Here is a 22,079-nt window from a genome sequence, read left to right on the forward strand (position 1 = left end):
ACTGTGTGCTAGGCACTGTACTAAGAACTGGAATAGATAGAAGCAAGTCGGGTTGGACACAGTCCCTGTCCCATAGGGGGCTCCCAGTCTTAATCCCCATTTTACAGATGCGGTAACTGAGGCACAGAGAAGTGAAGTGACTTGCCCAAGACCAAACACCAGAGAAGCAGTGGAACCAGGATTAGAACCCGTAACCTTCTGACTCCCAGGCCCATGCTCTATCCACTAGGCCTTGCAGAGAAGAAAGAATCTGGGACTGGGAGACAGGAGCTTGGCTCTGCCCTTAGCCTGCCCTGTGACCCTGGGCAAATCATTTAACATCTCTATGCCTCCGTTTCCTCATCTGAAAATGGTGGGTTAAATACCTATTTTCCTCCCCCTTAGATTGTGACCCCAAACACCAGGCCAACTTCAACCACTTCAAATTCATCCTGACCTGCCCAAACTGCCCTCTCTTCTGCTCAGCAACACTATTTATCCACCCTCATCAAGTCTTATTTACATTACCCCCACCAACTATTCCAGGCCTCTCATTCCCTCCTGGAACTCACATGCCCCCATTCCTCCCGACTTTCACTCCTGATGACTTTGCCAACCATTTTGTCAACAATCAAATCCATCAGGTAGGAGCTCCTCGAAGTCCCCCTCCCACCCAACATCCACTCCCTCATCCTTGACCATCTCCCAAGAAATCTCTCAACTGATTTCAAAATCTTCCCCCTCCCCCAGAGCCTCCCCTCTCACCTTCTAAGACCACTTGGCCCACTCTTTTTTCCTCCCTGTCCACCATCTTCATCCCCTTCCCCTCTGTTTTCAAACATGCCCATATCTCCCTTATCCTGAGTACTGATTGGTTCAGTGACTTGCCCAGGGTCACAAAGGGAAGCCAGTGGCAGAGCTGTGACTGAAAACCACATCTTCTGACTCTCAATCCCGTACTCTTTCCATCAGGCCATGCTGCCTTGTGAGAGAACATTCTGTTAAAAAAATGTTTAGGACCTTTATAACACTCAGGCCTTTTTTTAACCCTCCCATCATTGGAGCTTTTTTCTTCTCTGGCAGACTAGCATATGAGGATATGGCTCTGGTTACCAAAAACACCATTACATTTCTTCAAACGATTTCTGGCTTGGAGCTCTGCTTGATATTGTATACCTCATTTCCACATTTTAGAAACTGATAAATCTCACTTCCTCCCAGCCCCGAGAAAGGTGAAGCTAAATTAGCTTCAGGGTCACAGCCTTGGATCCTGCTAATCAGCTTTTCTGGTAAGACAGCAACCACCTTTAGCCTCATAGGCAAGTTTGTAAAAGGGAGAGATGAATGACTTTCTCTGTTTTTTTCAGCCCTGCTGCGTTCAGCAGTTCTCAAAGAAAACTTTGTTTCATTCATTCTGTCTCGCCTAACTCAATATTCCTGTGGCTGCACTGAAATCGTGGCAGTTTTAGGAAACGATTTGCTAAAAACCTTATTACAATATTACATCATCTTTCCCCCCTCCCCCCTGCCCCCCCCCCCCCACTCCATGCACAGGGTGGGAGGCAGTGGAGAACAGCAGAGTGGTGAAACAATGGAGTGTATGTGTGTGTATGTATATATGCATGTATATATGTATATATATACATACATATACACATGTGTATATATGCATATGTATATATGCATATATGCATGTAAGGATGCCTGTTGATAGGTTGAAATTCCCCACAAAGAATTTACTTTCACATATATATTTATAGCGGTGTTGGGATTTTGTTGTTTTCAAGAACCTTCTGGCTCCCCTTTTTTTCCACAGGTGTATTTTGGCCAGGGTATTGCCACTATAATTATCTGTATTCCTCTGTAGTCTTTTCCTAGAAGTTAGCTGTATTGAAAAGCAATGGCTGCCTTCTTATTTATATTAGCCTGCAATGTCGCATATCCTCCTACCTTCAAGACTTATCTATTTGGCTGTCCCGCCGATACCTCAAATTTAACATGTGCAAAAGTGAACTCATTTTCCCACCCAAACCCTGTCCTACTCCTGTCTTTCCCATCACTGCAGACAGCACTACTGCCCTCCCTATCTCACAAGCCCTTAATCTTGTCATTGTCCTCAACTCACCTCTCTCATTTCATCCATATATTCCATCTGTCACTAAATCCTGTAGGTTCTACCTTCACACCATTGCTAAGCTAAAATCCGCTTTCTTCTGCAACCAAAATGCCTCCAAGCTGATCCAACCACTTATTCCACCTTGACTGCTGCATCTGCTTCCTCACAGACCTCCTTTTCTCTCCCCACTCCAATCTACACTTCACTCAGCTGCATGGATCGTTTATCAACAAAAACATTCAGTCCATGTGTTCCCATACCTCAGGAACCTCCAATGGCTGCCCATCCACGTCCGCAGCAAACAAAAACTCTTTACCATTGTCTTCAAAGCAATCAGCTTTAATCAATGAGCTTGCCCCATCCTACCTCACCTCACTAATCTTCCACAGCCCAGCCCACACACTCTGCTCCTTTAGTTCCAGCTTACTCCCTGTGCCCCGATCTCATTATCTCGCCACCAAACCATTTCCCACGTCCTCCTCCTAGCTTGGAACTCCCTCCCTCTCCATATACCCCAGACCACCACTCTCTCCAGTTTCAAAGCATTATTAAGGTCACATCTTTTCCAAGGGGCCTTCTCCAATTAAGCCCTCTATTGCCCGGCTCCCTCTCCCTTCTGTGTAGTCTATGCACTTCGATCCATGACCTTTGGACATTTGCTATTTGCCCCATCCCTAACCCCTCAACAGTTAAGTATATATCTTTAGATTATATATTATAAAGCACTTAGTTATTTCTAAGACCGTGAGCCCGCTGTTGGGTAGGGACCGTCTCTATATGTTGCCAACTTGTACTTCCCAAGCGCTTAGTACAGTGCTCTGCACACAGTAAGCGCTCAATAAATACGATTGAATGAATGAATGTAATCTCAGATTCCACAACTTAATAGTGTTTTTGATGATGACACTAATAAGAATTAATAATAATGATTGTGACATTTCTTAAGCACTTACTATGTGCCAGGCAATGTGCCAAGCACTAGGGTAGGTACAAAGTAACTGGATTGGATACAGTCCCTGCCCCACATAGCGCTCAGTCTTCATCCCCATTTTACAGATGAGGGAACTGAGGCACAGAGAAGTAACTTGCCCAAGGACCCACAAGAGACAAGTGGCAGAGCTGGGATTAGAGTCCAGATCCTCCTGACTCCCGGGCCTGTGCTCTATCCTCTCGGCCATGCCACTTCTCCAATGATGAGACACTACCGAAAATGAGATCCTCTCCATGGCTGAACAGACTGATGCACAAAGGACAATTCCACATTGTGGGCATGTGTTTGCTGCCCAGTTTACTTAACCCATAGAAGGCCTGTGTTTTGGAGCCCGCCCCTTAGTAACAGGCTCTTCCCATAGCCCTTGCTTCAAGGAGGGTTAGAAGTTAGCATGCCACACTTTGAAAAGACAAAGGCTAGGAGGGGACAGGATTGAAAAGGCCTTGTGTGCCTTAATCGGCCTTACCACCCCATGGATTATTTCAGAGCTTGACCTGCCAGATCACCAAGAACTAGGGCAAATAGGTAGGTGTGTGTGCGTGTGCACACGTGTGAGTAAGAGAGCGAGAGAGAGATTGAGGGGGAAGAGAGATTACCACATTCATTTAGGCTAAATGGCCCCCATTCCCACCACAACAGACTTGCAGTGGTGGCTCCAAAACACATGACTCCAGCCTACAATACTATCTCCCCTTGATTTTCATCACTTCACCTGCCGGCCCTGGATCTATGGCCTCGACTACAATGTCACTGGGGTCAAGCCACCAGATCTGTTTGTCTTTCATCTGCCCCTTTGCTCTTGTTTTCAGAGACTCAGTTTGGGATCCCCGCTTCTTGATGGAGATCCATTTCCAGCAGATCTGTCTGAAAGATTTCCATTTCCATGGCTATGGTCAAGCGCTCCAAGAGGGCAGTTCTTTCCATCTTATCAAGCTCCTCCTCCATCATCTGTGGCACCTCAACCCTCCCTTGACCTTGCTGCAGATCCTCACCAGCTGCCTCCTTAGATCTGCCTTCTTTTCCCAGGGCTGCCTGCTCAGGGGACACTTCATAACTGCAGCTTCCAACAGATGTAACATGAGGACCCTCTTCTTCTGGCTGCTTCTGGCTCTGCTGCGTGGGAGAAAGTCCAGTTCTGGGGTTCCTCGCTGCAGACGAACACTGGTCTTGCAATCCTGTAGTCTTTTGTTTCTTTTCTTGATCCTTGAGGTTGTTTATCTGAGCTGCGCCCCCAGTTCCTGTCACTGGTGATAGAGTTTCAGCAGTTGTTCAATATGATCTTGCCCCTTTTCAGTTCCCTCCAACCACCCTCTTTCTAACCCCAGAAATGCTTAGTTCCACCACCTCACTCGGATATTTTTTTCCGCAATGAAATGTCCATTAGCTGAAGAGGTTCATGGCAGTAGGTTAGGGATGAGTCGGGTATTGGAAGAACTAGGGGTGTTAGATGGTTCTTTCCTAACCCTGAGGATGGATGTCTAGAGGGCCACCAGCACACGTTTCCTCCAAGCATCCTGGTACCTCTGCTGGAGACAGAGTCCTGGTCTACTGGATAGGCCAGAGAGCTAAACCGGGAGGGCACTGCTTATATTCTTATGCCCCACACTACATCTCATTATTATTATTATTTTTATTATCATCAATAATAATACCTTTCAGGTGGTCTTGCAGTGTACAAAGCACTCCACTAAGCTCAGGGTAAGTATAAGAAAATTGATCAATCCGTATGGGACTCCAACCTCTACTCACAATCTAAATGGGAGAGGATACACCAGGGACCACAATCCTCCTCCCATTCGAAGTCCTCCTAAAAGTCACCTCCTCCAGGAGGCCTTCCCTAACCCCCCACTTCCTCATAGTCAGTACTTATGACTGTTCATTTATTTATTCCTTTCTGGCTTCCTTTTGCTGTTGCCAGTTGGATCCATGTTTTCTCTTTTGTTCCCATCAACTGCATAATAATAATAATAATGATGGCATGTGTTAAGCGCTTACTATGTGAGAAGCACTGTTCTAAACACTGGGGTAGATACAAGGTGATCAGGTTTCCCACGTGAGGCTCACAGTCTTAATCCCCATTTTCCAGATGAGGTAACTGAGGCACAGAGAAGTTAAGTGACTTGCCCAAAGTCACACAGCTGACAAGTGGTGGAGCCGGGATTAGAACCCACGACCTCTGACTCCCAAGCCCGTGCTCTTTCCACTAAGCCACGCTGCACATAATCTGTGCCTGCCTGCCTCCATTATATTGTAAAATCCTCAGGGGCAGAGACCCAATCTTCTAATCTTTTACTGTATGCTCCCAAAGGCTAGTACACTGCTCTGCGTACAGTAGGAGCACTACAGGTGAGTCTCAATCCGGAAGGACTGAGAATTCACGCAGAGGAATCGATTTTAGTGTTAGTTACTTGTGTAGCCCCACCTTGCACTCTCTGGCCCTTGTCAGTCATGTTCCTTCTGGGGAACGGAGGTGGGGGGCAACTTGCGAATAGACAGACAAGGCTGCAGCACATTGGAAGGACATATGCCTTCTTAGCCCATGTGAGCCAGATCCAGGCAGAACCAGGACTAGAACCCAGGTCTGCTGAATCCCAGAGCCGAGCTCTTTTCCCTGGACCATGATGAGGATGACGACGACCAACTCCTATCAGATGGGTTGGTGATACTGACTCTCAGAACCCAGATGGACCCCATGGTCTTGAGTGGGGACACGGCTCACAATAAAGGAAGATGGGGGGCTGTCACCTGTTTCAGTCTGGCTCCACGGAACTGCCTCATGGGTCAGGCTATTCGCATTCCCCAGGTCTCCGTACAGCATTGGCCTGTTCCAACCCAAAGCCGCTTTCAGACCTAAAAAGAGAGAGAACTGCCTTGACACAAGAGCTGGCAAGATTATACTGACTGTTGTGGCAGGTTTTTGTCTGCCTTTCTGCTGTAGCCGACCTACCAGATGCCTGATCGATACACCCTGTGGGGACACCATCTTGTCCTTTTCCATTTCCTCCCACAGAACAGTAGCATATTGTGAGAAGACTGTAAGTCATGGGAACAGATACTGAAGTTCTGAAAGACTCGTTGGCTCCCTGGGAGACAGAATGGGCTACGGGTAAGAGCACAGTCTGGGAGTCCAGAGACCTGAGTTCCAGTCCCAACTCTGCAGTGTGACCTATATCTCTTTACCTCTCTGGGCCTTAGTTACCTCACCTGTAAAACAGAAGCAATGATCCCAGCCTCCCTCGACTTCACAAGAATGGTAGAAGGATAAAATTAGATCACTAAAATGCTAAACTGCTCTACAAATTTGAAGTATCACTCTAAGTCCTCTTTCTTCCCTCCCCTTCCTTTCCCAATGCAAATCAAACCTTTTACAGCTTAAATGGCAAGTGGCAACTAGGATCACAACGCTGAGTGGCAGCATCAGATGTGTAAATAAGACAGGAAGGAAGGAAGAACTGGCTATGAAGAGTGAGATTTCAACCCTGGAATCTTGAGCTCATTCCACAGTTGAGAGTGGTAACATGAGGACCGACTGGATTGTTGACCACAGACCGGCTGCTCACCTCTGCCGACTCTTCGCTGCAGAACACCCACAACCAAATCCTCATAAATGGTCTTGACACTGATAACATTGCTGTAATCAGCAAATATGTACTTCTCATACTTCGGCAGTTCCTAAAGTGATGAATCAGCGAGGGGATTTGAATGAGTTTCAAGAGAACGTGCAGCCATCATTTTCATTTTTTGCAAGCGTCTTAGGAGAACGACAATCCCTCCCCAAAGCAGCCCAAAGTCTGAAACAACTCCTGGTGCTGTAATGGCGCATCCACTTTTTCTTCCATAAAGTTAGTAGTCTCTTGTGGGAGGTTATATCCCTCTAGACTGTAAGCTCAGTGTGGTCAGGGAACGTGTCTACCAGCTCTGTTGTATTGTACTCTCCCAAGAGCTTAATACAGAAAGCGCTCAAATACCATTGATTATAGTCACAGGTTCCAGCACTGTGGGGACTTGGGGAGTCAGTGTCCCTCTGGGTTCCCAGCTGTGGAAGTCAAGAACTCAATCAATGGTCTTTACTGAGAGCTTACTGTGGGCTTAGCACTGTGTGCTTGGGAGTACAACAGAGTTAATAAACATGATCCCTGCCTGCCTTCAAAGCCTTCCTAAAATCCCACCTTCCCCAGGAGCCTTTCTCAATGATTCATCACCTCATTTAGTCAGGTCATCCCATTGGCCACGCTTAACACTCATATGCCTCTCAATTTATTTATTCATTTTTTGCTTACTTTGGCCATTACCAATTATACATCCTATTGCATGTATACTATGTGTGTCTGCCTGTCTCCCCCATTAGTCTGCAAAGTCTTTGAGCGTTGGGACTGTGTCTTCTACTGTTACTGAATGCTCCTAAATGTCTAGTACAGTAAGTAAGTAATTCTCTCTGCAGCCAGTGGGTATTACTAAGTACTACTGAGGAGAACGAGGAGGAGAAGGAGAAATGGTGGAAAAGAGCAGGAAAGAATTCAATCAGCAATGAGCTACTCTCCATTGGCTCTTGGTGTGTAGGATGGTTAGTGGGTATAAAGCAGTGTGGCCTAGTGGAAAGAGCACAGCCCTGGGACTCAGGAGACTTGACTTCTAATCCCGGTTCCACCACTTGCCTGTTGTGTGACCCTGGGCAAGTCACTTAACTTTCTCTGCACCTCAGTTTCCTCATCTGTAGAAGTGAGGAATAGAGACCCATTCTCTCCGCCCACTGCCCCAGTAAGACCGTGAGGCCAATGTGGGACAGACACTGTGTCCAATTTACTTATATTGTATCTAAGTAAGCACTTAAATGTCATTAACTGAGAAGCAACATGGTCTAGTGGAAAGAGCTCAGTCCTGGGAGTCAGAGGACCTGCATTCTAATTCAGGCTCCGCCACTTGCCTGCTTGGGACCTTGGGCAAGGCACTTAATTGTTCTGTGCCCAGGTTTCCAGATCTGTAAAATCAGGATTAAATACCTGTTCTTCCCTCCTAGATTATGAGCCCCAGGTGGGACAGGGACTGTGTCCAACCTGATTATCTACCTCAGCACTTAGTATAGTCCTTAGCTTATAGTGTTTAATGAATACCACAATTACTATTATTACTGTTATTATTATGTTAATTCCCAGCAGATGTCTCCTTGGCTGCATGCTCACCAATTTACAGCTTGTCTCCAGGCTCCTCAGCAGAAAGGGAGAAAAAATTTGGATCACCCATTCCTCAACAAACTGCTTCTGGGCAAAACTGCTGTCAGAGTCAAACTTCTGAAAAACAACCATGAGGTAGACCATCAGGATGGTGTTTTTTTTACACACACACACATACACACACCCTCCCCCCCCGCCCTTCTCATTACCTTCAACACCCGACCTTTCACCTTCTCCAGGACCTGAGTGATCTGGCTTCTGTTGATTGCTGAATTCAGATGCCGATCTGAGAGCTGCTGGAATGTGTAGACTGAATTTTCCATCAGCTATAAATGGAAGAGCCACTGAGATCTGACGAAATTTCCTGAGCTCCCTCCCTCGCTTGCTCTCTATTTCTCTCCACTCGGGGATCCCCTGTAGGCTTCTTTGCCTATCTCTGGAGGGTGCCTTCCCCACTCACAGTACCTGTTGCATGAGATCTTGAGCCCCGAGGACCAAGCTCGTCGTACCGCAGAAGCCAAATCTCTCCTTGAAGCCCTGCAGACTGCTCCAGTAGAGCTCTGCCTTCTTGTAGCATGGCTGCATTAGCATGGAATCCCAGGGCATCGCTGATAGTGAACAAATCTAAGGCAGGATCAACAGGGGGAAATGATCCAAGTCCTCCTCCTCCAACAGGCCATCTCCTGCCTCAAGAGCCCTATCACCAGGAAAAGATCTTTGCCTAGAGCCCAGAGAAATTTCCAGCTCCACCTGACTTTTGGGCTGCAAAAGCCAAATCTCTCCTTGAAGTCCTACGTGCTACTCCCATAGAGCTCAGCCTTCATGCAGGGGCATTGACAGGGCAATCACGGTTCCCCAAATCCAACTCCATCAGGATAAGGAGGTACCGTGGTCTACTAGATAGAGCAAGGGCCTGGGAGTCAGAGGTTCTGGGTTCTAATCCTAACTGCATTCTTGTCCTCCAATGAGATGGAAACATCACCCAATTCATTCATTCAATCATATTTATTGAGCTCTTACTGGGTGCAGAGCACTGTACTTAAGCATAGCTTTCTAATTTGACAAACCTTCTCTCAATTCCAGTTGATAAAAATGCCAAATTTTTTGGGTGCCCACAGAAGATTAACTCTTGGATTGTAAGGATGACTCTGCCTGTCATTACTATTCTCTGTTAGACCTAAGCAGGGCGCAGTCCCAAGCCCTGCCCCGAGAGGCCTCTTGACTACTTCTTCAGGAAGAGGAAGAAGCCAAGTTAAGAGGCAGGTCGAAGGTGGTGTGTGTGTGGTGGACTGGGCCTGAAAAATGAAGCTTGTGCCTTTCTGGAGCAGAGCCACTGGGTGACAAACTGAACTTCTCCTCCTAGACAATGGTTTTTGCAGCCATTGAAAAAGCAAAGACGTGACATCTGGTTAAAAAAAACCTCTTCCCTTCCCTCAGCCTTCATTTCCTCCTCCTGAGGCTCAATTCGTGGTTCCCCCAATTGATTTCTTGTACTTTGTTCTCTAGACCCTAACTCTCTGAATCCCAGCCTTCAGAATGCCAGCAGAAGCACTATTTCACTGCCTGAAATGTCTTCCTTGCTGCAAGCAATAACCTCAAAAATGAGGCACGCCTGTCTGCCCCAGGACATGAATCCTAATATATTTGGAAAGACTGAGCAAAGACTCCACCCTGTGAGTCTCAAAAGATAAATACCGAGGCTTCTAGAGTGGGTGAGCATAGAAGAGTGTCCCATTCTGTGATGGTCTAGCTACACCTCTGAGAGCTAATATTGTGCCACTCCATCAAACAATGGTATTTATTAAGATCTTATTCTCTGCAGAGCATTGGAGGGAGTGTTTGGGAGCGAGGGGGGTTCAATAGTTAGTAGACATGAATCCTGCCCTCAAGACACTATCTAGCACTGGTGTCTCTGGGATGTGTAAACCGTCAGATCTGAATCATACCGGAAAACCACACAGCCACCCCTGGAACCAGCCTGATCCTCGGACGACAGCCGACGGGATGGGAGAGAGAGAGAGAAAGAAAGATAGAAAGAGAAAAGAAGAGAGAGGCCGGTGGGCCGCCCCCCAGCTTCCAGGCCACCCCTGGTCTAGAGACAGAAGGAGACAGGTGAAAGGGGATGACCCCTGACCTGATGACATCACTGCAGCAGCCGAACTGGCACCGGTATGGGAACTGGGGTAGCCCGGGGTATGGAACACCCATGGACCCTAGGCTGGGTGGCAAGAAGGTTTATGGGGGGACCGAGGCAATCACTGAGCCCAGGGCTAAGGCTCAGAGACAGAGAAATAACTTGGAAAGATTTGGGGAACCCCAGATCCTAGGTCAGGGAGAGCTTTGCAGGTGGTAACTGAATTGGCTTCAGAGCACTCCATCACCTTGCCCTCTACCTCACCTCACTATTCTCCTACTACAATCCAGCCCACACACTTTGCTCCTCTAAAGCTAACCTTCTCACTGTGCCTTGATCTCGTCTGTCTTGCCACCGACCCCTCGCCCACATTCCGCCTCTGGCTTGGAATGTCCTCCCTACTCAAATCTGACAGATAATGACTCTTCCCCCTTCAAAGCCTTATTGAAGGCCTATCTCCTCCAAGAGGCCTCCCCTGACTAAGCCCTCCTATCCTCTTCTCTAGGTCGCTTGACTTGCTCCCTTTATTCGTTCCCCCTCCCAGCCCCACAGCATTTATCTGTAATTTATTTATCTCCCCCTCTAGCTTGTAAACTTGTTGTGGGCATGGACTGTATCTGTTATATTGTTCTCTCCCAAGTACAGTGCTCTGCACACAGCACTCAAATAAATACAATTGAATGAATGATTGCATTTTATAATTGCCCCACCTGATGAAGGTGGTGATTTACCTGAGTAATCTTGGGGATGTCTATCTGGGAAGCATTTCACCCAGGACTATATAAAACTGAGATTACCTTGAGATTACAGTTGACTCCGACAGTTTGAGGCTAGGGAATGAATTCCTGGCTCTTGCAGGCCATAGCAAGACTCAGCACAGTGTAGGTGAGCCCCACGGGGTGTGAGTGAAGAGAAATTTAGCCCCCAAATCTACAGCTTTGGGCCTGAACTGCCACACGGAGTGGCAACGGAAGAGGCAACCCTACCCGCAAACCACCACTTACCTCCTCTTTCAACTGTCTGACAGAGTGAGCATTTTGCAAGTTTCTGAGCAGTTCGTCTACCCGTCTGGTGAAAATCAGGCGCACCATGCACATCCCGGTGCTAATGGGGCTCAGCAATTTATCCCCAATCCCTCCCAGCATGGGATCCACCTCCCGGCAGCAGCACCCATCAGCTGGGCCATGCACCATCCCTGAAACCACGAGAAACCACACAATCAGACAGACAAGCACCTCTGCGTCAAACAGAAACTCTGGTAAATGTGTCTACCAACTCTGCTACACAGTACTCTTCTAGCCATTTAGTACAAGGCTCTGCACCCAATAAGCACTCAAGACGATTAATTGATTCCCTACTGGTGTCAATTTTTTCGAGTATAAAAACCAATTATATTTAGTCTCTGAGCACCAGATACGCTTCATGGTCTGCCATTCCTATTGTCTTCACCCACTTTTTTCATGGCATTTGTTAAACTCTTACTATGTTGCCAGGCACTATACTAAGCGCTGGGGTAGATACGAGCTAATTTGGTTGGATAAGTCCCTGCCCCACAAAGGGCTCACAGTCTTAATCCCCATTTTAAAGATGAGGCACAGGGAAGTGAAGTGACTTCCCCACACAGCAGATGTTGCCGGGCCTTTCTCCAGAGGGCTGGGCTGGGTCCCCCCAGGAATATCTCAGCTTTTGGGCAGCATTTCCAGGAAGTGGTTGGGCTATCAGCTTCCTGTTGCCCCCAGACCCTCCCTTCCTCCACCCCCTCCCTCCTTTTGCCACCCTCCCGCCCTCAAGGGTGATAGGGGGCTTTACCGGGAGGATTGTATTAAGGGTTTACAGCATGTCGAGATGAAGTCCGATGATACTTCTTGAGGGCAGGGATTGTGTTTACCAAGTCTATTGAACTGTATTCTCCCGAGCGCTTAGTATAGTGCTCTGCACATAGTAAGTGCTCAAATACCAAGGATTGATGGTCCTTGGAGATGAAGGGCAAAATGCTTCCCCCAGATGTGCGCGCGCACGCGCACACACACACACACACACAGTGTCTGAGCTGCCTACAGGCCACTAGGGGAAGAGTATGACACAAGCTGATGGTCTTGGCAGTACCTGACTGAGAAGCAATGTGCTCTAGTGGCTAGAGCCCAGGCCTGGGAGTCAAAAGGACCTGGGTTCTAATCCTGACTCCACCACTTGCCTACTGTGTGATCTTGGACAAGTCACAACTTCTCTGAGCCTCAGTTAACTCAGCTGTAAAATGGGTATTAAGACCGTGAGCCCCATGTGGGACAAGGACTAGGTGTGACCCGATTAGTTTGTAACCATCATTATTATTATTTACCTCAGTACTTAAAACAGTACCTGCATACAGTAAGCGCTTAACAAATGCCGTTTAAAAAAAGGGGGAAAGAAAGAGCAGAAACCAGCCCACCACCTCCCACTCACTCTGGAGCTGTTGAGCTATGTGATTCCTCAGGGCCAGCATCTCACCCACATCGGGGCGAATCTTCTTTTCCAACTCTCTGTGGAGTTCCTCTTTTTCCTTCTGAAAATCTCGGAGCTCATCAGAGATCTGTGCCAGGACCAGGGTGTAAACCTCCTCCAGGAACTAGACAACCAGTGAGAATCAACAGTCAAACCAAGAAGAGACAACAAAACCATTAGACTAGCCAAACACAGCCCACTCAATCCGTCAGTCAGTGATTGGTATTTATTGAATTCAGAACACTGGACTGGCACTTTGGAGCACAGAGTAATATTATGGTATTTGTTAAGTGCTTATTATGGGTCAAGCACTGTTCTAAGCACTGGAGGAGACACAAGTTAATCAGTTTGGACACAGTCCCTGTCCCACACGGGGCTCACATCTAAGGCTAAGTAGGAGGGAGAAAAGATATTGAATCCCCATTTTACAGTTGAGGAAACTGAGGCACAGATAAGTGACTTGCCCAAGGTCACACAGCAACCAATCGGCAGAGCCAGGATTAGAACCCAGGTCCTGTGACTCTCAAGCCTGTGCTCTCTCCACTAGGCCATACTGCTTCTCTAGTAGTTGTAATAGTCAGAGACATGGTCCCTGTCTTCGAGGAGTCTACAGCCTACTGGGGTGCGTGGCGAGGATGGGGTGGACAGGCAGACACAGATTCCATCCACACAATGGGAATGGGAGTAAAACCATACATGTTAAGTGATAGCAACAAAAATAAGCAAAAATGAATAAATAAGGGGAAGAAATAAAGAGATCTGCACAAGTGCTAAGGATGGCTGTTGGTAGAGGAGGTGACAGAGGAGGTGGGGATTAGTCAAGGAAGGCTTTCTGGAGAAAGTGCCTTTCCAGGCGGGCTTTGATGCTCGCTAGGGACATGGAATTTCGTCCTCCAGCAAATCTGCCAGACCAAGCAGGGGAAAGGGCCCATGCAAATGAGAGTTCTCTGGGCAGGACCTGAAACTTCAGAGGGTCTGAGCCTGCATATCTCAAATGACAAGGAGAGTTGGGAGGGACTCACCGTCCACCTGCTGGCCAACCCCTGGAGAGGAGGTAGGTTCTGATCCTGCAGGACAGGAAGCAAATCTTCCATCAGCAGGTTACTGAGAATCTGGGCCAAGGGGAAGCAGAAATGTTTCTGGACAAGGCACCAGCCAGGGCCTTGGCCAGTTCAGTGTAATAATAATAATAGTAACAATAATCGTGGTATTTGTTAAGCGCTTATTATGTGCCAAGCACTGCACTAGGCACTGGGGTAGATACAAGCTAATCAGGTTGGACACAGTCTCTAGCCCACAAGGGACTCACAGTCTTAATCCCCATTTTCTAGATGAGGTAACTGAGGCTCAGAGACGTAAAGTGACTTGCCCAAGGTCACACAGCAGACACATGGCAGATCCAGGATTAGAACCCAGTGTAGAAGAGACCGACCAGGGGAAGGCTTACCAACCTCTGGCTCCGTCCCCAAGAGGAGATCATCGACTCCATAGCAGCCTTTCTCCTGTCTGTAAAACTGCACGGCATCCAGGAAGGCCTCTACATCAAGAGATTCCCTTCTCTGCAAAACTGAACCCAAAATCCCAGTCAGTGCAACCACACACACCCTCTGGTCATAAGCAGCTTACTCATCATCACCAGTGGTGTTCTTGTTTTGGTTACGGTATTTGTTAAGTGCCTACAATGTGCCAGGCACTGTGCTAAAGCGCTGGGGTACAAACAAGTTAATTAGGTTGGACACAGTCCCTGTCCCTCATGGGGTTCACAGTCTTCCTCCCCATTTTACAGATGAGGTAACAGGCACAGAGAAGTGAAGCGACTAGATCACACAACATTCATTCATTCAGTTGTATTTACTGAGTGCTTACTGTGTGCAGAGCACTGTACTAAGCGCTTGGGAAGTACAAGTCGGCAACATACAGAGATGGTCCCTACCCGACAACGGGCTCACAGTCTAGAATGGGGAGACGGACAACAAAACAAAATTAAACATGACAAGTAGTGGAGCCAGGATTAGAACTGAGGTCCTTCTGCCTCCCAGCCCCATGCTTGATCCAGTGCTTACTACGTGCAGAGCGCTGGGCTAAGCATTTGGGAGAGTACAATACAACAGAGTTAGTAGACCTGTTCCCTGCCCACAATGAGCTTATGCCAGAAGTAGCACTTAGAACAGTGCTTTGCACGTAGTAAGCGCTTAACAAGTGCCATCAGTAATTAATTAAGTAGAAACTAGTACTCTGTGCAAGGGCAGGGACTTCATCTTCTACCGCTAATATGTGCACCCTGTACAGTGCTCTGCACAGGGTAGGCACCCAGAGAACAGCCCCGTCGGGAACATTTCCACCAACTCTTGTTATACTCTCCCGAGAGCTTAGTGCAGTGCTCTGCACACAGTAAGCACTCAATAAATACCATCAATTGATTGTCTCTCTCAGAGTGAATGGGGTCAACCTTTTCTGGTCAAGGGATTTGGCCAGGTTCTCAATGTCACTAACCCACCTGAGAAAGCAGCAGCGGCAACATTAATTGGGGATCTACTGCGTCCAGGGCACCATACTGGGTGTTTAGAAGCATCCCACAAAAGTAGAAGGCATCATCCCTGCCCTCCTGGAGTTTACAATCCAGTGGTGGAGACGGACACAGAGAGCAGACACGTGGTGGAAACAAGAGGGAAAGGGGTGAAGAGGGCAAAAAGGTAAGGCAGAAATAGCTGGAGGAAGAGTCTTGAAACTGACGGCCCTGAGACCCCATCCACGTGGGGCCTTGGGTCTTGCCTCGGGGGCCCCGGTCTGAAGCAATAGCTCCTTAAGAGTAGGTACCTGTGCTGCAATGTCTTATCCCATCGCTTAGGGCAGATTTCCAGCTGTTCTGGGATTCGGCAGTGGCCATACAGAAGCAGAAGTGCTGCCGGAAGGGATGGTAGAGATAAATGGAAAATGGCATGGGCGGCTCAGTTATGGGGTCTGGGCCCCACTGGGAAAGATCTCCTGAAAAAGAAAAAGAGACTTGGGTAGTTTGATTAGCCCATGTTCTGGTGAACCTCTGAGTCTCACCAATGAGGCTGATCCTGGCCTTTGAGAACCCTAAAACCAATACCACCTTGAATGCACTACACTGTAAGCTCCTCGAGTAGTGTCTTCTACCTCTACTGACCTCTCCCAAGGGCAGAGTGCAGTGCTCTGCACACAGTAGGCACTCAGTATATCCTACTGACTGACTGATAATAACGATAATAATAATATTGTGGTATTTGTTAAGCACTCACTATGTGCCAAGCACTGTATTAAGTGCTGGATATGAGCAAATCAGGTTGGACAAAGTCCCTGTCCCACATGGGGCTCCCACCTTCGTTCCCCAAAAGGGCTTTCTTTTCCGTGACCTCATTTTATCCGCACATTAGCCCTGTGAGGTAGGGAGAGGCAGGGGTTATTACCTCAATTTTTGGATGAGAAAAGAGGCACAGAGCAGTTGGGTGACTTTGCTGAGGTCCCCAAGCAGCCCAGGGGACACAGCTGGGGATGGAACAAAGGCATCCAGACTCCCGGACCCGTTATTCAGCAGCAGACAACAGAAACTTACCTCCCAGGCCCTGGCAGACACTGTCCACCACCAAGCTGATATAGTCTCTCCCTGAGGTCACCAGGGTGTACCCAGTTAGAGCAGTGGATCCCCTGGGCTCACAACCCTTTCCCTGGCCCTAAGAAAGACAGCCAAAACAGCCCTCTCAGAGAAAGTTTTTCTTATTCAGACTTTCAGGGGGGGAGGTTTAGAAGCCAGTGAGCCAGAGGTTAAGTCTGGGCTTTATCCCCCTGCCACTCACGAGTGCTACAAATTTCCCAGTCGGGCGGTAGGAATCCCACAAGAGTAAATCCATGAAGAGAGCTCTGAGGAGCTTCCGGGGAGGGGATTGCGGGGAGACCAGAAAGTGCATGAGGAAGAATTGATCCTTGCACCTGGGGATCCACAGGCGGTCTTGGAGAGAAACCGACATTTCTCACCAGGCAGCCCCCTGGGAATCAGAAGGGTCAGGGAAGACGGCCTTCAGCTCTGGCTCCAATAAACAGGACCCAAGCCAGCACGGTTACCTCTTTATGACCAAACCATTCAAGGGAGAAGTCTTCCCGCAGAACAAAGTAGCTCTCCTTCCATTTCGAGCTGCTCCCTCCATGATAATGGATCAGGACTCCCTCAGGAAGAAGCGCCCTGGGTGGCTCTTGGATCTAGGTTAAAAGCCGGAAACCAGTCAGATCCAGAGCGGGTGGGACTCAAAGAGGTGCCCTCCCCTCTGCGTGCCCCCCCACCCCCACCCCTGACCTCCATTCCCCCAAGGGATGCAGTGCTCAAACCCCAAGACTGCACTGGGACACCCTGCCCTTTGGGATCAGGGCCCCGAGCTATGGTTAGCTCTCGACACGGATGAGTTACCGGTTTCGAGAGTAGCTGTTGTTGAGGGCGGCACCAACGGCCCCAGAGAAACGGAGCAGAAACGGAGCCCCCGGCCCACCGCTCAAAGAGTCACGAGCCAGACATGCTCCACCAGCTCCACCTGCACATTTGGCCTCATGTCTGTTCTGGGGTAGCACAAAGTTCCACTGCCACTGGAATTTTTGAGATCGCAATTGAATGCCCGGGGTTTTACTGGATGCCCCCCGCAGAACAGTAGGTGCTCTGTCCCTCTGTAGCAAGACTCGCAGTTTTGCCGTGGCAACCTGACCCTTCTGACGGTGCCCGGCCCATGCCAGAGGGAGAGAAACATTGGGACACATTCATCCTCACGCAATCTCTACTGCTAACTAGGCTGTGGAGTGGCTTTTTCAATCCAGAGCCACAGCATTTCAGCTAAGGATTTGGAGAGCAGGGGAAGATTAGGTAGGAGGGGCCCTCTCCCTGGGAATCTGGATCACCCTCCTAACACAATCCAGCTGCCACAGAGTGGGGCTAGTGGCCCTCCAGGGGAAACAGCTGACCCACACTTGGGAAAGGGTTGGTGCCTCAGACCAGTCACCCTCCCCTGCCCCCCTGCCCTCCCCACCATAAAGCTGACACCCACTTTTCTCTGTATCAGCTGCAGTCCCGGTTGGCCTTGTGGATCCAGCTCCCTGGAGATTTTTCTCAGAAAGGTGGAAGCCAGGTGCCTTCGGTAATACGGCATGAAGTTCCTGGCCAGAGCAACCGTCCGGCCTAGAAAGAGAAAGCAGGACAAATGTACGAGAGAAGTGGCCAGGAAATGACGGGGCAAAAGTCCACTACCAAGTTCACGCAGGGCTGTTTCACTACGCTGGGTCGGGTATGGGCCCACACCTCTCTATTTTCTCCTGTGACACCCCAGCTAACCTCCCTGACGGTTCCTCACTCTCAACCATCTCATTTCCCACCCACTGGACACAGCCATCCCTCCGTTCAGAACTCCCTCCCCTTCCACCTGACCCCAGCCCTTCCCACCTTCAAAGCCCTCCCAGTAAAATGACCTCCTCCCAGAGGCCTGCCCCCGCAAACTAATACCTCACCACCCTAGTCAGTCACCCTTAGCACTTTAGTGACAATTTATTGATTCCACTTCAATCATTTTTGGCTTACTTTTGTTGGGACCAGATCTATATTTTCCCCCTTGGTCCCAGATTGTACGCTCCCTGAGGACAGGGACCATGCCTTCCACTTCTGTGGACTGCCCCCAGTGCCCTGCGCCCAATAAGCAGCCAATACAGTGTTCTGCATACTCTAAACATTAGTTATACAGTTACTAATAGTTAGTATTGTTAGTAGTGTTAGTAAGTGCTGAATAAAAACCACAATTATTATGTGCCAAGCACTGGATTAAGTGCTGGGGTGGAAGCAAGTTAGTCAAGTTGGAATCAGTCCCTGTCCCACATAGCGCCCACAGGCTGAAATGCTGTGGCTCTGGATTGAAAAAGCCACTCCACAGCCTAGTTAGCAGTAGAGATTGCGTGAGGATGAATGTGTCCCAGTGTTTCTCTCCCTCTGGCATGGGCCGGGCACCTTCAGAAGGGTCAGGTTGCCACAGGGCAAAACTGCGAGTCTTGCTACAGAAGGGCAGTAGGAAGGAGAGCAGGCATTGAATCTTCATTTTCCAGATGAGGAAATTGAGGCCCAGAGAAGCAAAGTGATTTGTCCAAGGTCACACAGCAGGCAAGTGGCAGGGCCGGGGTTAGAACCCAGGCCCTCTGGCTCCCAGGCCCAGGCTCTTTCCACTAGGCCACGCTGCTTCTCCTTCAGTACAGGGGCAATGCAAAACAGTAGGAACCCAGTACCGTGCTCTGCATACACCAGCCACTTGGCCCAAGGCAAGACACACAGTAAGTAAGCTTCTATTATACTTTCCCCAAGCACCCATTGGGTGCTAGTGGACACTGGCTATAGGGGTCTGCACACAAACAGGTCAGTCTACCACTCTGTTCCCCTAGCCAAACAGCTTATGCCTTTGCTCCCTGGTGTTTCCTCTCTCCGAACCACAGAGTCAACCGCTTAAAGCGGCGAAATGCCCGGCCCGGGCTCCGGGCGAACACCCTACAGGAAGTGGAAACTCTAGCTCAGATTCAGTACCACCCCGGCTTATTTAGCCTGTGAGTCCAGAAGTAGCGGGTCCCCCACCTCTGCCTGACCTTACCTCTCAAGTACCGTCTCTGCCGCTCATCCAGGAGTCGCGAACTCTGACCACCCATACGGCTCCTCCGGCAGTTTCTACGCTTCCAGCAGAGAGGATCCTGAAGATTACCAAGATAATCGCCTCTTGTCTTGGGGCCACCTTCTGATCTGTAGCTGAAACGCATAAATGCGTGAACCTTTTCTTTCAGGTCAAGCATTTGGGGACCCTGCTGCCACTCCCCAAAATCTCTGACTTTAATAGGGTCAGAGGGGGCTAGCTATGAGGCTCCATACAGCAGGTAGGCTTCATCCGTAAGAGGGACCAGAGATCACAAGGCTAAGACCATTTCACCCTGCTCCTCTTTTGCGCTTTCCAGGCCTCCCATTTTAAGATCCCTATATGGCAGAGTACACCCTCTCACCAGTCTCTTCACCCCAACTTTGGCTGCACAGAGGGCGCTGTCGTTGTGGGGCTGTTACACCGAGAAATTAGCCACCCAAACAAACCCTCACCACATCTCCACACTCACCTCCTGCACTTCTAAGTCCGCAGCTTTCTCCTCCTATGCCACCGTGGTCCACAGAGACTCAGAGAAGGGAAGTCCCAGAAGCTAGGAGGAGAGAATCCAGTGATGGACCGAGAAGCTCAAACTCTAGCCTGTTTGTGAAACGGAGAACTGTGCAGTGTTTGTGGTATCTACACCTCTTTAGGAAAATACCTCAAGGGCTCCACCCCGCACCTGTTTTCTTGTTTTCAGTTCCGGTTAGAAAAGGCGGTTTCCAAAGACAGATGTTTCTGCAGAATATAGATTTGAGATCTTCCAGAAGGCAGTAAAAAAAGGAGCTTTTGGGACGGGCAGAGGCAGGAAGAATTCCCCTTATGCTGTAGAGAAGCAGCATGGTTTAGTGGATAGAACACAAGCCTGGGAGTCAGAAGGGCCTGGGTTCTAATCCCAGCTCTGTCACTTCTTCGCTGTGTGACCTTCAGCAAGTCACTTCTCCGTGCCTCAGTTCCCTCATCTGTAAAATTAGGATGAAGACTGTGAGGCCCCCGAGGGACATGGGCTGTGTCCAACCTGATTACTTTGTATCTACTCCAGCGCTTAGAACAGTGCCTGGTACATAGTAAGTGCTTAACAAATAACATAAAAAAAGAGCTGGTTGACCTTTCACTCTTCTAGATCATAATCCTTTAGATTGTAAACTCCACAAGGGCAGGGACCATGTCTGTTGCTTTGATCATACACTCCCAGGGGCCTGACACAGTGCTCTGCAATAATTCATGCTCTGCACAGAGCAGTCAACTGATACAAGTACTCTGCACACGAGGCGCTCAGCACATGGTGAACCAAAGGTGGCAGAAAATGAGATCAAAATCTTCGAAATGTCCAGTTCAGAAAACGGGATCTCAGATACTTGGACACGAGTCCTGGCCCTTGTACACGCTGGTTGGCCTCTTCTTTCCCACTGGATTTCTTCTTAGAGAATACATCCTCATGTGGATTTTCTGAATTTGTGCTTCAAGGCTCTCCATCATCTATTAACCTTTCCACTCTCTTCTCCCACCAGGCCCCAGCTCACACTCCTCACGCCTTCCACGCAAAACTCCTAACATCTCTCCCATCGCTCAAGGCTTTCCCCTCCTCTACAACTCTTTCCCCGCTAAAATCCACCAAGCCACATCCCTCCCTATCTTCAAAGTCCTGCTTAAAAAAAAAAACCCGACAAAGCACTTCCTCCAGCAAGCCTTCCCTCACTACTCAGCACGACTCATTGGAAAGAGCATGGGCTTTGGAGTCAGAAGTCATGGATTCAAATCCCTTCTCTGGCAATTGTCAGCTGTGTGGGCAAGTCACAACTTCTCTGTGCCTCAGTTACTTCATCTGTAAAATGGGGATTAAGACTGCAAGCCTCCCGTGGGACAACCTGATCACCTTGTAACCTCCCCAGCACTTAGAACAGTGCTTTGCACATAGTAAGCGCTTAATAAATGCCATCATTATTATTATTCTCTGAGCCTCAGTTACCTCATCTGTTAAATGGGGATTAAGACCATGAGCCCCACGTGGGACAACCTGATCACCTTGTATCCCCCCCAGCGCTTAGAACAGTGCTTTGCACATAGTAAACGCTTAACAAATGCCATCATTATTATTATTACTCCCTACCCACTTCTGATTGTTACATCCCTTCTCATCAATATTCACGTGCATATTGGTTTCTTTACTCCATTTACTTAGAAACTTTCTCATATTTGCTTACTTTTTTTCCAGAAACGTTTATCTTTTCTGAAAAGTTTATGGGTGTCTTCCTTCCTGTTTTCACTGTACTCATACACTCTGGCTCTGCCTGTTTCACTCTAGAGAGTGCTGGCTCCTTGAAGGCCTGTATCGTGCCTTTCTTCTGTATTCTCCCAAATGCCTAGTCCAGTGCTCTGTACACAATAGATGCTTAATATTACTGACAACGGTGACGATGATGATCACAGGCCTCCACCCTCTTCTGTGCCAACTGCCACTTCTTTCCAGTCTGTTCTTCCAAGGATGCCCTGAGGGTGAACGGTTAAGGACGTCCTCTTTGGAAGAGTCGAGGGAACCACTTGGGGA

At 48.7% G+C, this 22,079-nt stretch overlaps 1 protein-coding gene across 1 annotated transcript; it reads right to left on the bottom strand.

Moving 5' to 3' along the window:
- Positions 1-3,242: 3,242 nt before the first annotated feature.
- Positions 3,243-19,639, bottom strand: NIBAN3 (niban apoptosis regulator 3). The gene is made up of 15 exons (XM_038771152.1): positions 19,496-19,639; positions 17,921-18,051; positions 16,956-17,090; positions 16,450-16,567; positions 15,690-15,857; positions 14,324-14,439; positions 13,895-13,984; positions 12,834-12,996; positions 11,396-11,586; positions 8,723-8,881; positions 8,467-8,583; positions 8,267-8,374; positions 6,647-6,758; positions 5,832-5,936; positions 3,243-4,330 (listed from the first exon to the last, which is right to left on the bottom strand). The coding sequence occupies exons 1-15, from the start codon at positions 19,548-19,550 to the stop codon at positions 3,900-3,902; spliced, it is 2,199 nt and encodes a 732-aa protein (XP_038627080.1). The 5' UTR covers positions 19,551-19,639; the 3' UTR covers positions 3,243-3,899.
- Between the last annotated feature and the right edge of the window lie 2,440 nt (positions 19,640-22,079).

This window comes from Tachyglossus aculeatus, chromosome X2 (assembly GCF_015852505.1).
Source record: "Tachyglossus aculeatus isolate mTacAcu1 chromosome X2, mTacAcu1.pri, whole genome shotgun sequence".
In the NCBI taxonomy this organism is placed as follows: domain Eukaryota; kingdom Metazoa; phylum Chordata; class Mammalia; order Monotremata; family Tachyglossidae; genus Tachyglossus; species Tachyglossus aculeatus.

What these genes read in the sequence shown, in the direction of transcription:
- NIBAN3 (XM_038771152.1), bottom strand. Translation starts at nt 19,550, where the DNA reads ATGGGTGGTCAGAGTTCGCGACTCCTGGATGAGCGGCAGAGACGGTAC. An exon ending in GGTTGGCCAGCAGGTGGACG is followed by an intron (nt 12,997 to 13,894) that starts GTGAGTCCCTCC and finishes CTGGTTGTCTAG; the next exon opens with TTCCTGGAGGAGGTTTACAC. An exon ending in TCAGACAGTTGAAAGAGGAG is followed by an intron (nt 8,882 to 11,395) that starts GTAAGTGGTGGT and finishes ATCCTGCCTTAG; the next exon opens with ATTTGTTCACTATCAGCGAT.